This window comes from Magnolia sinica, chromosome 6 (genome assembly GCF_029962835.1).
Source record: "Magnolia sinica isolate HGM2019 chromosome 6, MsV1, whole genome shotgun sequence".
Lineage (NCBI taxonomy): Eukaryota > Viridiplantae > Streptophyta > Magnoliopsida > Magnoliales > Magnoliaceae > Magnolia > Magnolia sinica.
In genome coordinates, this window is record NC_080578.1 from 101,177,018 (window position 1) to 101,189,698 (window position 12,681).

Consider the following 12,681-nt stretch of genomic DNA (forward strand, 5'->3'; position numbering starts at 1 on the left):
TTTCTTCCTCTCCACCGCGAGATTCGATTTGGATCTTTTGCTGATTCAACACGCGTGCCTGAGACCCTCACATACTCACGCAGGCGCATGTGTGAAAATGTGAAATGTGTGTGTGATCTGAGCTTTCGATCAGTTGATCTACACTGTTTAGTTCTTCTATCCTGTAAATAGAACTGTTCTACCTCTCAGGTGGACCACAGCATGTCAAAACAAATGAATGACTAGAAACAATTATTACCGTTAATTTACTTTTGCACATCGTGGCCCACCTGGAGAATGAAACTTCTTACTTTTTTGGGCAGAAGATCTAAGCGATTATTTCCAACGTTAGGCAAAGCGTAGATTCCTTACACGTGTTTTGCGTTTGCACATGTGCCTGCATGTAATGTGTACGGCCCACACGCGTGTCGAATTAGCAAACCTCCGAGATTTGACGATGGGCAGCGACCAAAGTGTCTGTGGGCCCCACACACCTACCTAGTACTATGCCTCTATCGTTTAAAGGAGAAATGATCCAGTGCTCTTGCAAAGCTCCAAGTGGCGTGTACAATAACATTTCTCGATCTGGACCGTCCATTAAGTCAAGCAAAGAATTCGAGATCTATCAAGCCAAAATCACGCCCATCAGAAAAGGACGGTGGTTATCTTTTAAGAAAGAATAGGTCCAATCAACAGCTATAGCTATCTATTTTGCTTGTACACATCATGGATCTCTTATTCTTCCAAAACATTAATTTCATCAGACAATCCTATCCGTCTCATCCATGGCTATAAAACGGTTGGCTATTAAAGAGAAGGATAACTGATGGATGGATCTGATCGTCCTATCATTCTGATTTTTTCATGCTAGCCCATGAAATCTGCACTAGAAATTATAAACGGTCCAGATCAACCGATTTCGCTTGTAGTTGTCTTGATAAGATTAGTAGAAGTATTACTTGAGTGCTCCTAAAAGCACTGAAATCAGTTTTGCAAGAGTCAAAAGAACTCCGCAAAAGACAAGATGAGGCGACTCCGTGATTCCTTCCCGCCACTTTCAACAAAATCCTCCATTAGTTGACCGTTGAAACTTAGTACCTACGTATGATACTCTAGCGGCGTAAGAAGCTTCATACACATGCACTCAGAAATTTTACACGTGGCATACCACAAATCAACTTAAACCTGCCAAATTGAGGAACCCAGTGCCCCCTAGTAACAACCCAAAATCAGATTGATTGAATTGTCCTAACTTCTGATTTATCTTTGTTGAAATTGGACCACTGGATATTTTTAATTTTAACCGTTGAATACATGTCCACCAATCTGATAGCCAGATAAGCAAATTAACGTAATTTCTGTTTCATGATACATTTACATTATAAATTATAATTTGTACGGTATATCTTGACTTACTTTTATGCAATTTCTGAGTAATTTCTATACACCTGTGTAGCATCTGTCACAATTGCAATAGTATCAAATCTCATCTCTTTAGAAAAATTCAAAACGGTGTCTGCTTCCTTCCTTTGAAAGAGAAGGATTGCAGAGCAAATCAGAATCATGGCAAGATCAGGTTCAATTACATTCTACATTATCTTCTTTCTCTCATCTTTTTTACACACCCCTTGTTTAGCCTTGATGAGAAAAATCAGGCTGATTCAATAGTCATGTGGGAGACAAAATAAAATTATATCTCAAACTTCTAAATTCACCTTGTCTGGCCCACCTGAGTTTTGGAATAGGTGATTTTTGTGTAATTCTTTCGTACTTATGAATCACATCAGATTAATTGATTGTATGGGATATAAAGACCACGGCGGGCCGCAGAAAAAATACTAATATTGAGCATCTCATCCCAACTGTTTCTTATGGTGTGGCCCATATGAGCGTTGGATCATCAGTACATTAAAGTTAAAAAATGAAAATGAGATAATGTACCTGATGGACGGTCTGGATCTTAGGAAAGTTGGACTCGAGTGTGGCTCTGAGTCAGCGAAACTCACCTAGAGCGTGCAACCTATTATATTCCGCTTTGCGTCCTACCCCCGCCCGTCTCTGTCCAACGTTCAGTTCTGTGGGCGGGCCCACCATCATGTATCGGTTTATCTTTGCCGTTCATCTCTTTTATCATTTCTTATTAAAATATGAGCATAAAAATAAGATAGATCCAACGGTCAAGTTGACCACACCAAATAATAAGCTTGGATTGCATTAAACTCCTCCCTTGTGAGATCAATGGCTCCACTGTACTGATCACAACTAATCTGAACGTCCAATTATCACCATCCATATCTAAACTTATCTATCATACGTATCGATATGCTTAATCCAAATAATCCAGTAGTCAAATCATTCAAACCATTGATCACGTAGAGCCCACCTTACAACCTTTTCTCCTCTTGGCATACCAGAAGAAAATAAAAATAAAAATTAGGACTTGTGTTATTTTCCGTAGCTTAGCAAATGGAAGAGTGGTCAGCGGTGGATGTCCTTTTCCCCTTACCGTACAGTGGATTTGGTACATGGCTAATCAACCATGGGGCCTAGCAGGTCATAGAATCATATATCCAGGATTTTATTTCTGCGGTATGTTCACGTGCTGTGTTTATAGTGGAACTTTGACATACAACAGTTTTATTTTCCTCCAGCGTCTCACTTCCGGTTGGTCTGAGAGCTACACGAGTCAAACCGAGTCAAGCTCGACTCGGCTCAGCCATTACCTGAACTTGGCTTGAACTCAGCTTGGCTTGGTTAAGTCAACATATCAAGCCAATTCAAGTTAAGATTGAACATGTGCAGCATTTTCTCAAATACATGGAGTGTACCTTCAATTTGTTAAGGTAAGAAAAACAACAACAACAATTTATAAGTTTATATCCATACCTTCCTCACCACCTGCCAACACTTCATGGAGTCATTTCATCAAACACTTGGTGATCAACATCGATATCAAAATAATCGAATCACTGAACTGGTTTGATCCAAGTTCAATTCGAGTTGGGGTTCGATCCGAGCTTAGAAAAGCTCAAACTCGACTAGAATTTTTTTCGAGCTCCAAAAATGGGTTCAACTGGATTGTAACTTAGTTTCGAACTGAGTTGAATCAACTTAAGCTTTTTCAATTCAGGTCTAGTGAGTTAACCAAGCTAACTCGGTTTATATACAGTTCTAGCCTGAAGATCACATGAACAAAAAAGTTGAAATAAACCACTCATTAGGTGGGCCACATACTTACATTGCATAGGACCAGAAATACTTGGATGAAGGGAAAACACAAATATCAGCTTGATCCAAAACTTTTGTGGCCTCCAGGAAGTTTTTAGTGGTGTGAATTCAATTACCATTGTTTCTTATGGTGTGGTCCACATGAGATTTGTATCTACTTGATTTTTGGGATCATAGACTAAAATGAGTTGAAAACACTGATGGACGATCTAGATCTTAGGAAAGTTTCACCCACGTGGCTACGAGTTAGCCAAAGTTACCTAGAGTGTGTAAGCTCCAGCGCAATTATTACTATATTCTGTTTCTTCCTCTCCACCACGAGATTAGATTTGCATCTTTTGCTAATTCAACACGCGTGAGCATAGCATGAGATTGAGCTGGGCAAACATTAAATTGAGTGAACATCACATGATATTGAGCGGGGCAAACATTAAATCGAGCAAGCCTTACATGATATTGAGCTGAGCAAACGATATTTCAAGCGAGCATAACATGATATTGAGTGGGGGCAAACATTAAATTGAGCGAGCTTTGCATGATTTTGAGCTAAACAAACGATATTTCGAGTGAGTATAACATGATATTGAGTGGGGCAAACATTAAATCGAGCGAGCCTTGCATAATATTGAGTTGGGCAAACGATATTTCGAGCGAGCATGGCATAATATTGAGCTAGACAAACATTAAATCAAGCGAGCATAGAATGATATTGTGCTAGGCAAACATTAAATTAAGTGAGCCTTGCATGAAATTTATCGAGCCAAACATTAAATTGACCTTATTTACCATGAAATTAAGCTGGGCAAACATTAAATTGAACGATCCTAGCATGAAATTGAACAGGGTAAATATGAACTTCAGCGAGCCTAGCATAAGATTGAGTGAGCCTTAACATGGAATTGAGTGAGCTTCAAATGAAATTGAACGAATTTTACATGGATTTGACCGATCAACGTATAAAATTAACTAAGTTTAACGCATGAAATTGATTAAGCCTAACGCATGAAATTGACCAAACTTCGCATGCAATGCAATTGTATGAGCCTAGCATTTTTTTAAAAGATCTGAACCTCTAACTATCGTAGCACCGATCAAATGCAGGTTGAAGAGAAGTGCTTTGGAGTGAGGGAATATTTTGAACCTTTTTAAGGATTATAAATACAACCAATTCATGGAATTTCACGTAACCCTAACCAAGATGAAAAATGACAAATGTAGAATGATGATATCTAGATGATTCATGAAGGTTCTAATTAGAAAAATGAAAAGAAAAACCTTTGTATGCCAAGTGTTTTTGTTGCAAGGGAGTCAAAGGCATTTACTTTGAGATAGAAGCGCCTGTGTTTTTGTTACGGGGAGTGAAAGCAGCGCGGTGAAAAGAGGGGGCTTTTTGTCCTCAATTTTGGTGTCCGTACAAGCAGGTCTAAGTTCGTGTGTTAAGTTTGTTCTGGCTTCTAAAAACCAATGGATAAAAGGTAGGGTCCACGGTCGTGAAATTCTCTTTCTTCCTCTCCATCGCGAGATTAGATTTGCATCTTTTGCTGGTTCAACACGCGTGACTGAGACCTTCACATACTCACGCAGGCCCATGTGTGAAAATGTGACGTGTGTGTGTGATCTGAACTTTCTATCAGTTGATCTACACTGTTTAGTTCTTCTGTCCTATAAATAGAACCATTCCACCTCTCAGGTGGACCACAGCATCTCAAAACAAATTAATAACTAGAAAAAATTATTACCGTCAATTTACTTTTGTACATCGTGGCCCACCTGGAGAATGAAACTTCTTACTTTTTTGGGCAGAAGATCTAAGAGATCATTTCCAACGTTATGCAAAGCGTAGATTAATCATCACACGTGTTTCATGTTTGCACATGTGCCTGCGTGAATGTGTACGGACCACACGCGTGTCGAATTAGCAAACCTCCAAGATGTGAAGATGGACAACGACCAAAGTGTCTGTGGGCCCCACACACCTACCTAGTACTATGCCTTTATCGTTTAAAGGAAAAATGATCCAGTGCTCTTTCAAAGCCCCAAGTGGCGTGGACAATAACATTTCTCGATCTGGACGGTCCATTAGGTCAAGCAAAGAATTTGAGATCTACCAAGCCAAAATCACGCCCATCAGAAAAGGACGGTCGATATCTTTTAAGAAGTAATAGGTACGATCAACAACTATAGCTATCTATTTTGCTTGTATACATCATGGATTGCTTATTCTTCCAAAATATTAATTTCATCACACAATCCTATCCGTCTCATCCATGGCCATAAAACGGCTGGCTATAAAAGAGAAGGATAACCGATGGATGGATCTGATCGTCCTATCATTCTGATTTGTGCATGCTAGCCCATGAAATCTGCACTAGAAATTATGAACGGTCCAGATCAACCGATTTCGCTTGTAGTTGTCGTGATGAGATTAGTAGAAGTATTACTTAAGTGCTCCTAAAAGCACTGAAATCAGTTCTGACAAGCTGAGGTGACTCCGCGATTCCTTCCCGCTACTTTTAAAATCCCGCATTAGTTGACCGTTGGAACTTAGCACCTACATATGATACTCTCGTAGCGTATGAAGCTTCATACACATGCATTCAGAAATTTTACACGTGGCACACCAAAAATCAAATTAAACCTACCAAATTGTCGAACCCAGTGCCCCCTAGTAACAACCCAAAATCAGATTGATTGAATTGTCCTAACTTCTTATTCATCTTTGTTGAAATTGGACCACTGGATATTTTTAATTTTAACCGTTGAATACATGTCCACCAATCTGATAGCCAGATTGGAAAATTAGCGTAATTTCTGTTTCATGATACATTTACATTAGAAATTATAATTTGTACGGTATATCTTTACTTACTTTTATGCAATTTCTGAGTAATTTATAAGCACCTGTGCATCGTCTGTCACAATTGCATTAGTATCAAATCTCATCTCTTAAGAAAAATTTAAAAAGGTATCTACTTCCTTCCTTTGAAAGAGAAGGATAGCTGAGAAAATCAGAATCATGGCAAGATCAAGTTCAATTCCATTCTACATCATCTTCATTCTCTCATCTTTCTTACACACCCCTTCTTTAAGTTGTCCAGATGATCATAAGCAAGCCCTTCTCGATTTCAAATCCATTCTCATGTCGAAAATCGGCAGAAATTCCTCGACAAACTCTCCTGATTTTAGCTTACTAGAGTCATGGAATTCTAGTTCTGATTGCTGCCGATGGGAACGTGTCACCTGCAATTCTCGCTCAGTTGCAAGACCTGTAGTGATTCTCGACCTCTACGCTCTCGTTTCCTTCTTAGAACCAGAGCCCGTGCCGTCTTCCGTTCTGATGCCTCTCTTCCGTATAAAGAATCTGATCCGCCTCGACATCTCATCGAATTCTCTTCAAGGTGAGATTCTGGGAAATGGGTTTTCCAATTTGACCCGATTGAGTTATCTCGACATGAGATTCAATAGCTTCAACGGTTCGATTCCTTCTCAGCTCTTCCGCTTGAAGAATCTACAGTACCTTGATTTCACTGGTAATTCACTCAGTGGGAATCTAAGCAGTGATGTGGGGGAGCTTTCAAACTTGAAATTCTTGAACTTGGATGAGAATTTCCTCAATGGAGAGATCCCTTCAGAGATCGGGAACCTCACCCGACTGGAGACGTTATCTCTTCGTCAAAACAAGTTTTCCGGTGGAATTCCGACATCGATATTCAATATGAAGGCGTTACAGGTATTGGACTTGCGCAACAACTCCCTATCATCTGAAATTCCGACAGACATCAGAAAATTCTCCAACATTTCTACTCTGGCACTTAGCCAGAACAACTTCAATGGTCCAATTCCAGCTTCAATCAAACAAATGAGCCGGTTGGAAACACTGCAATTGGATGGTAATTCACTCTCCGGAGAGATACCGGCATGGTTGTTTGAGATGGAGGGATTGAAAGAACTCAATCTTGGAAGAAACAAGCTTGCTTGGAATAACAGTGTGAGAGTAACCCCCAAATGTCTGTTGTCTCGATTGTCATTGAGATCTTGTGGAATTGATGGAAACATACCTGATTGGCTTTCCACCCAAAAGACTCTCGATTTCTTGGATCTAAGCGACAATGGACTAAAAGGGATTTTCCCACAGTGGCTTGCAGAGTTCGATATCGGAAGTATAATACTTTCTGATAACGAGCTTTCGGGTTCTATACCACCACATCTCTTTCAATCTCTAAGTCTATCAATACTCGATCTTTCGAGGAACAATTTCAGTGGAGAATTACCGAAAAACATTGGTAACGCAGCTGCAATTATGATTCTTTTATTGGGAAATAATAATTTCTCCGGCCCAGTTCCGGAATCTTTAGCAAATATCCACCGTTTGCTGATGTTGGACTTGTCGGAAAACAACTTCTCCGGTAACAAGTTCCCGAAATTTGGAATTGATACTTACCTCGCCTATGTTGATCTCTCCTTCAACAAGTTCGACGGTGAGATTCCAATGACTTTCGGTCCACAGATCAGAGTATTAGCATTGGGGGGAAATGGATTCTCTGGAGAATTGCCAGAGGATCTTGCCAGCTTAAGCTTCTTAGAACACCTTCATCTCCACAACAACAAGATCACCGGAAGATTGCCGGAGTTTTTTGGGCGAATCTCGACCCTTCAAACTTTAAATTTAAGAGATAATTTCCTTAATGGTCCTATTCCTGACGTTCTATCCAACCTTAGCAATCTCAGAATCCTCGATATCTCCGGCAATAGCTTCAACCGGAGTATCCCACCGGCGTTTGGGAATCTCACCAAGATGATCAAAACACCAAGGACTTACTCATCAATCTATGATATGTTCACATTCTTGATTAATTTCAATGATCTGATCTTGAATTGGAAAGGTTCGATGCGACCATTGGCATCGAAGACGCTCGATATCTACTCCTTGTTGGACTTTTCAAGAAATCAATTATCTGGTGAGATTCCATCTTCATTGGGTGGTCTTGAAGGTCTAGAGGCTCTCAACCTCTCTTATAACACGCTCTCTGGCGAGATTCCGGCAAGCTTTGGTAATTTAGATAATTTGGAGAGCTTGGACTTATCACACAACAAATTCTCAGGCGAAATACCTCAAACGCTCAGCAAACTCATACAACTATCGAATTTTGATGTCAGCAACAATGAGCTCGTGGGACGGATTCCGACGGGCAGTCAGATGGATAGGATGAATGATCCAGATATGTTTGCTAACAACAGTGGGCTGTGTGGAGTGCAAATCATGGTGTCGTGTATTTCAGCGCCGCCACCGGGTTCTATGCCAGGTGTGGAAGATGATGAAGAGGAGCCATGGTTTTCTTGGGCTAGTGCAGGGATCGGATACCCAATTGGACTGCTTTCAGCTGTCGCGACAGTCTACTTCAGTGGATTTCTCAGTTCGACCCCGAAGCCGCGAGGCCGCCATGGCCGTAGGATGCATGATCGACGGCCGACCAATCTCCATGCACGACGAGGAAGGTAAACGGTGTTCACCGGAAGTTTACATTCCTTGCCAGGGAAACCTGGAAAATGTTCTGTTTGTAGGACCTTTTTTTTTTCTTCCTGTTTGTAGGACATGAAGTGGGGTGAATTGAGTTTTGTGACTTGCATCTGCAATCTCTACATGCAGCCAAGCGTTGTATTTGGACGGTCAATAATCTCTTGGGCCGGATTTTCACACAAATAGTGGACCATCTAAAAACTTGGAAGTTTGTTTGGTTTGTTTATTGTTTTGGTTTGGGTTCACTGATTGAAATGATGAATGTTCTGATTAGGCTGATATGGAAGATGAAAGGTTTGATTAGATCAATCTCAAAGATTAATAGTCTAACTAATAGTCTAATTTTAAAGATTAACAGGCTGCGTAGACTAGTCTAGTTTTAAAGATTGGGTGGCTGTGTTTGTGACGCAGGGAAGGGCGTAATGAGGTGATGAGGAAGAGCATATGAATCTTGAATTCATACGGGTATTTTCTTGAATCCAAAAAAAAAAAAAAAAAAAAAAAAAAGAGGAAATTTTATTAATCAACAATTGTCCAATGTGTATGCATCTCAATTAATACATTATTAATAATAAAAATAAATAAACTGAAATTCATAATTACTAAAAATAAGAAAATTCTAACTCTAATAAAAGTCCTAATTCTAATAAAAATCTTCTAAAGGTTAAGTTCTAAGGATATTTTTTTTTTTTAATTCAAATAAACTTTTATTAGAAAAATCCTAGCATGATTGCAAGTTATTTTTTACAAAAAAAAAAAAATCTAAAAATCCAAAAATAAGAAAATACTACAAAAATCGGAATTATTAAAAATAGTAATTTTTTAAAATTTCCATCTTTGAGCTAAAAGAAAATGGTTTCTTATAAAATAGACAGACGCGACCCACTTTCGATCACCCTAGATGGTTTGTTACAGTAAAGATTAATAAGTTGCCCGTACCATAATGTTATCCGATCAAAAGTCACGGCCAATTTATAGTTTACCTTTCTTTGGTCCAGCCATATTAGGAATGTATCTGTCCCATATCCTACATCAGTTTAGTTGCATGAAATATACATTCAATTATGGGCCAACCCAACCCTACTTATTTATTAAATGGAAATCTGGCCGAGCCTAACCAACCAACTTAATTTCAGAGCCTAGGCTTGACTCAAACCAGTCCAATTCAATAGTTATCAGGTTAGGCTGGACCAAACCAACCAGATGGGACTCATTTTTTATTTTTTAATTTTTAATATTTATAAATGAGTTATGATGACATCATCACATTCATACGAAAGTTAGCAACATCCTCAAAGCTTTTAAATGACACATGAGATGCCCCATCATCCATCAAAACTTTTGAATGATATGTGAGATGCCCAATCATCAGCTGGAATGGTTCACTCAATAGTGTAACAGGGAGAAAGCCATGGTACAAGAATTACACCGATCACCTAACCTTATGGATGAGGCCAATTTGTTACCACCCCCGTTACAGCCAAAGATCACATGATTAGAATCATCAAACCAATGTGTTATTTTGGAATCATAGGCACCATAAGCGAATCTACTGGGTTGATGGTTCAAGATGAAAATTGGACCTATTTTGTTTCTCCACTCAATTTTTTTTCCTTTTTTAAAAAAATAAAAATATAGGAGTACACCACCTATAACTTCGGTGAATGACTTAGAGATGCATAAACATTCAGGTGGGCTCCATAAAAAAAGTACATACCTCACCTATCGTATAACTCCACAAATTAATACTTATAAATTAAATTACAGAAGAAGAAGAAAAAAAAAACATACAATGTAAAAAAGGAAAAAAAAAAAAAAAGCAGTTAAAACATCATCCAAGCATAGCCACACCAAAGAAAATAAACGGCCCCAGCTAGTAGCACCAAAAAAAGCTGAAAAACCAAGTGAACGTAGTCAAAGGACTGTTTCTTCAATCTATTGACCTGATGGCCCATCAGGGATGGACCGTGCCCAAAAAATCACCTCAGTTGGTCATTTCTAACTATTCTATTAATGGCATGAAAATACATCGTCAAGAGGAATGCACGAACAGCCCACATTCAATGAAGGAAAGACCAAAGATTTGATGAAGGCCGTAGAATCAATGGCTTGTATAAACCAACCATGACCCCATATGTAAAATCTAGATTTTGAGTGGGAAAGTTTTTTGTCGTTGAAGATGTCATATTTAGAATCTAGTTTAATAAGGTTTATAATGAAGATGAATAGGTGTAGAAAAAAAATTAAAATGAATTAAGGTAATGGATTTGAGCTCACAATTTTCACATATTAAATAAATGATTTTGGATTAAAGTCAAGTATTAAATCTACTCTTGCTTCAGTGGTAGACTCATGGGTCCTTACTCATGCCTCAATGATAGACTCAAGAGTTTCAACTTGAGGTCAAGGGTTCAAGTATCCATACATGTGGAATTCTACCATGATGTGGGTGCGTGTGTATAAAAAAAAGAAAAAAATCTAATATATTCTTTCTTTTCCATTTCCTTTGCAGCCTCCAATCGACCCCTGACCATGTTGATGGCCCACCATATGATCAAATGTCGGCATCATTTAACTCATGTTCAAAACAAAAAGAAACTCAGCTACAGGAAAAAAAAAAAAAAGAAAAGAAAAGAAAAAGAGAGAGAGAAGAAGAAGAAGAAGAAAACAAAGTACATGCACTGCATCAACTATCGTGGTAGAATTGGTAAGTTCTACAGCCTTAAGTGGTCCATGGATACAATCTTAGTATAACTACTCTATTATAGGTTTATGTATACCATCAATATCCTATATGGTTGGGTTGGGTCCGGTCTGCCTTAACCTGAGCCTGCCCGTTTACTTAAGTGGGCTCATTTTACAACACAAGCTTAACCCGCTGTCGAATCCCACATGGCCTGAACCCGATTTGGCCAGACCGGTTGACCCGTGAGTCGACTTAACCCATTGCCACCCCTACATGCTTTACAAGACAACCTTCGATACACACCTCCAATCAACAACATGCTACTCCAAGAGACTACCTTGTGAAAATTGTATATAGAAGAGTGGAGAGTTGTGTGTGTGTGTGTGTGTGTGTGTGTGTGTATATATATATATATATATATATATAGAGAGAGAGAGAGAGAGAGAGAGAGAGAGAGAGAGAGAGAGGAATGCTCATCAGTGCACCAGTTATCATGGGAACTCATGAGAATATTTTCAAAACTCATTTCCCATGATACGAGGCTAAAATCTGAACAATCCACGTGATGCAGCACCCATGAAACCTTCAGGCCCGACTTTCACCTTGATCCAAAACTTTGGTGGGCTATGAAAAAAGGAAACAGTTTCCTCCTTTGATTTGTCTCTTTCTTTTGCCATGGCTTACCAAAGTTTTGAATAAGGGTAAAAGTTGGGCCCCAAAGGTTTCATGGGTGCTACATCAAGTGAACCGTTTAGATTTTGAGTTCGTATCACACAGGATATGAGTTTTGAAAAAGTTCTCACAAGTTCTCATGAGAAGAGTGTGTATATATAACACAACCCTTACCATTGACGTCAAATACGGTGTGCCCCGGTCACATAGGTGTTGTTGCATATGGGCACCTGACCCAGGAATCTAGCACCCAAAACAGCCCAATTGGATATCCAATCACCGCAGCTTTCCATGGAAACCATGGCTCCTACTCTTCATTCCCCATAACATAGTTGATATAGAGCGGGTCATAGACACTTTCATGGCAAAGATGAACCGGATAAGGCCCAATTAGAGGTAAAAATGATCTGGACCATCAAGACATTAAATCAATCATATCTCACAAGTTGGGATGAATTTTTCGACGTATTATATATGATTTTGGGGTTGGAGAAGCTACTGAAGCCAATCATCCCGTAACATCGGATTGCCCATGCTAGATTTGTGAGATTCCATCAAATCAACCAGCAAAAGTCTCATTTAATTTTGTTTTTACTAT

At 39.1% G+C, this 12,681-nt stretch overlaps 1 protein-coding gene across 1 annotated transcript; it reads left to right on the forward strand.

Annotated features, from left to right (window-relative positions):
- The first annotated feature begins 6,223 nt into the window (after positions 1 to 6,223).
- Positions 6,224 to 8,707, forward strand: LOC131249792 (receptor-like protein 46). The gene has a single exon (XM_058250553.1). It carries the CDS (start codon positions 6,224 to 6,226, stop codon positions 8,705 to 8,707), a length of 2,484 nt encoding a protein of 827 aa, XP_058106536.1.
- The last annotated feature ends 3,974 nt before the right edge of the window (positions 8,708 to 12,681 follow it).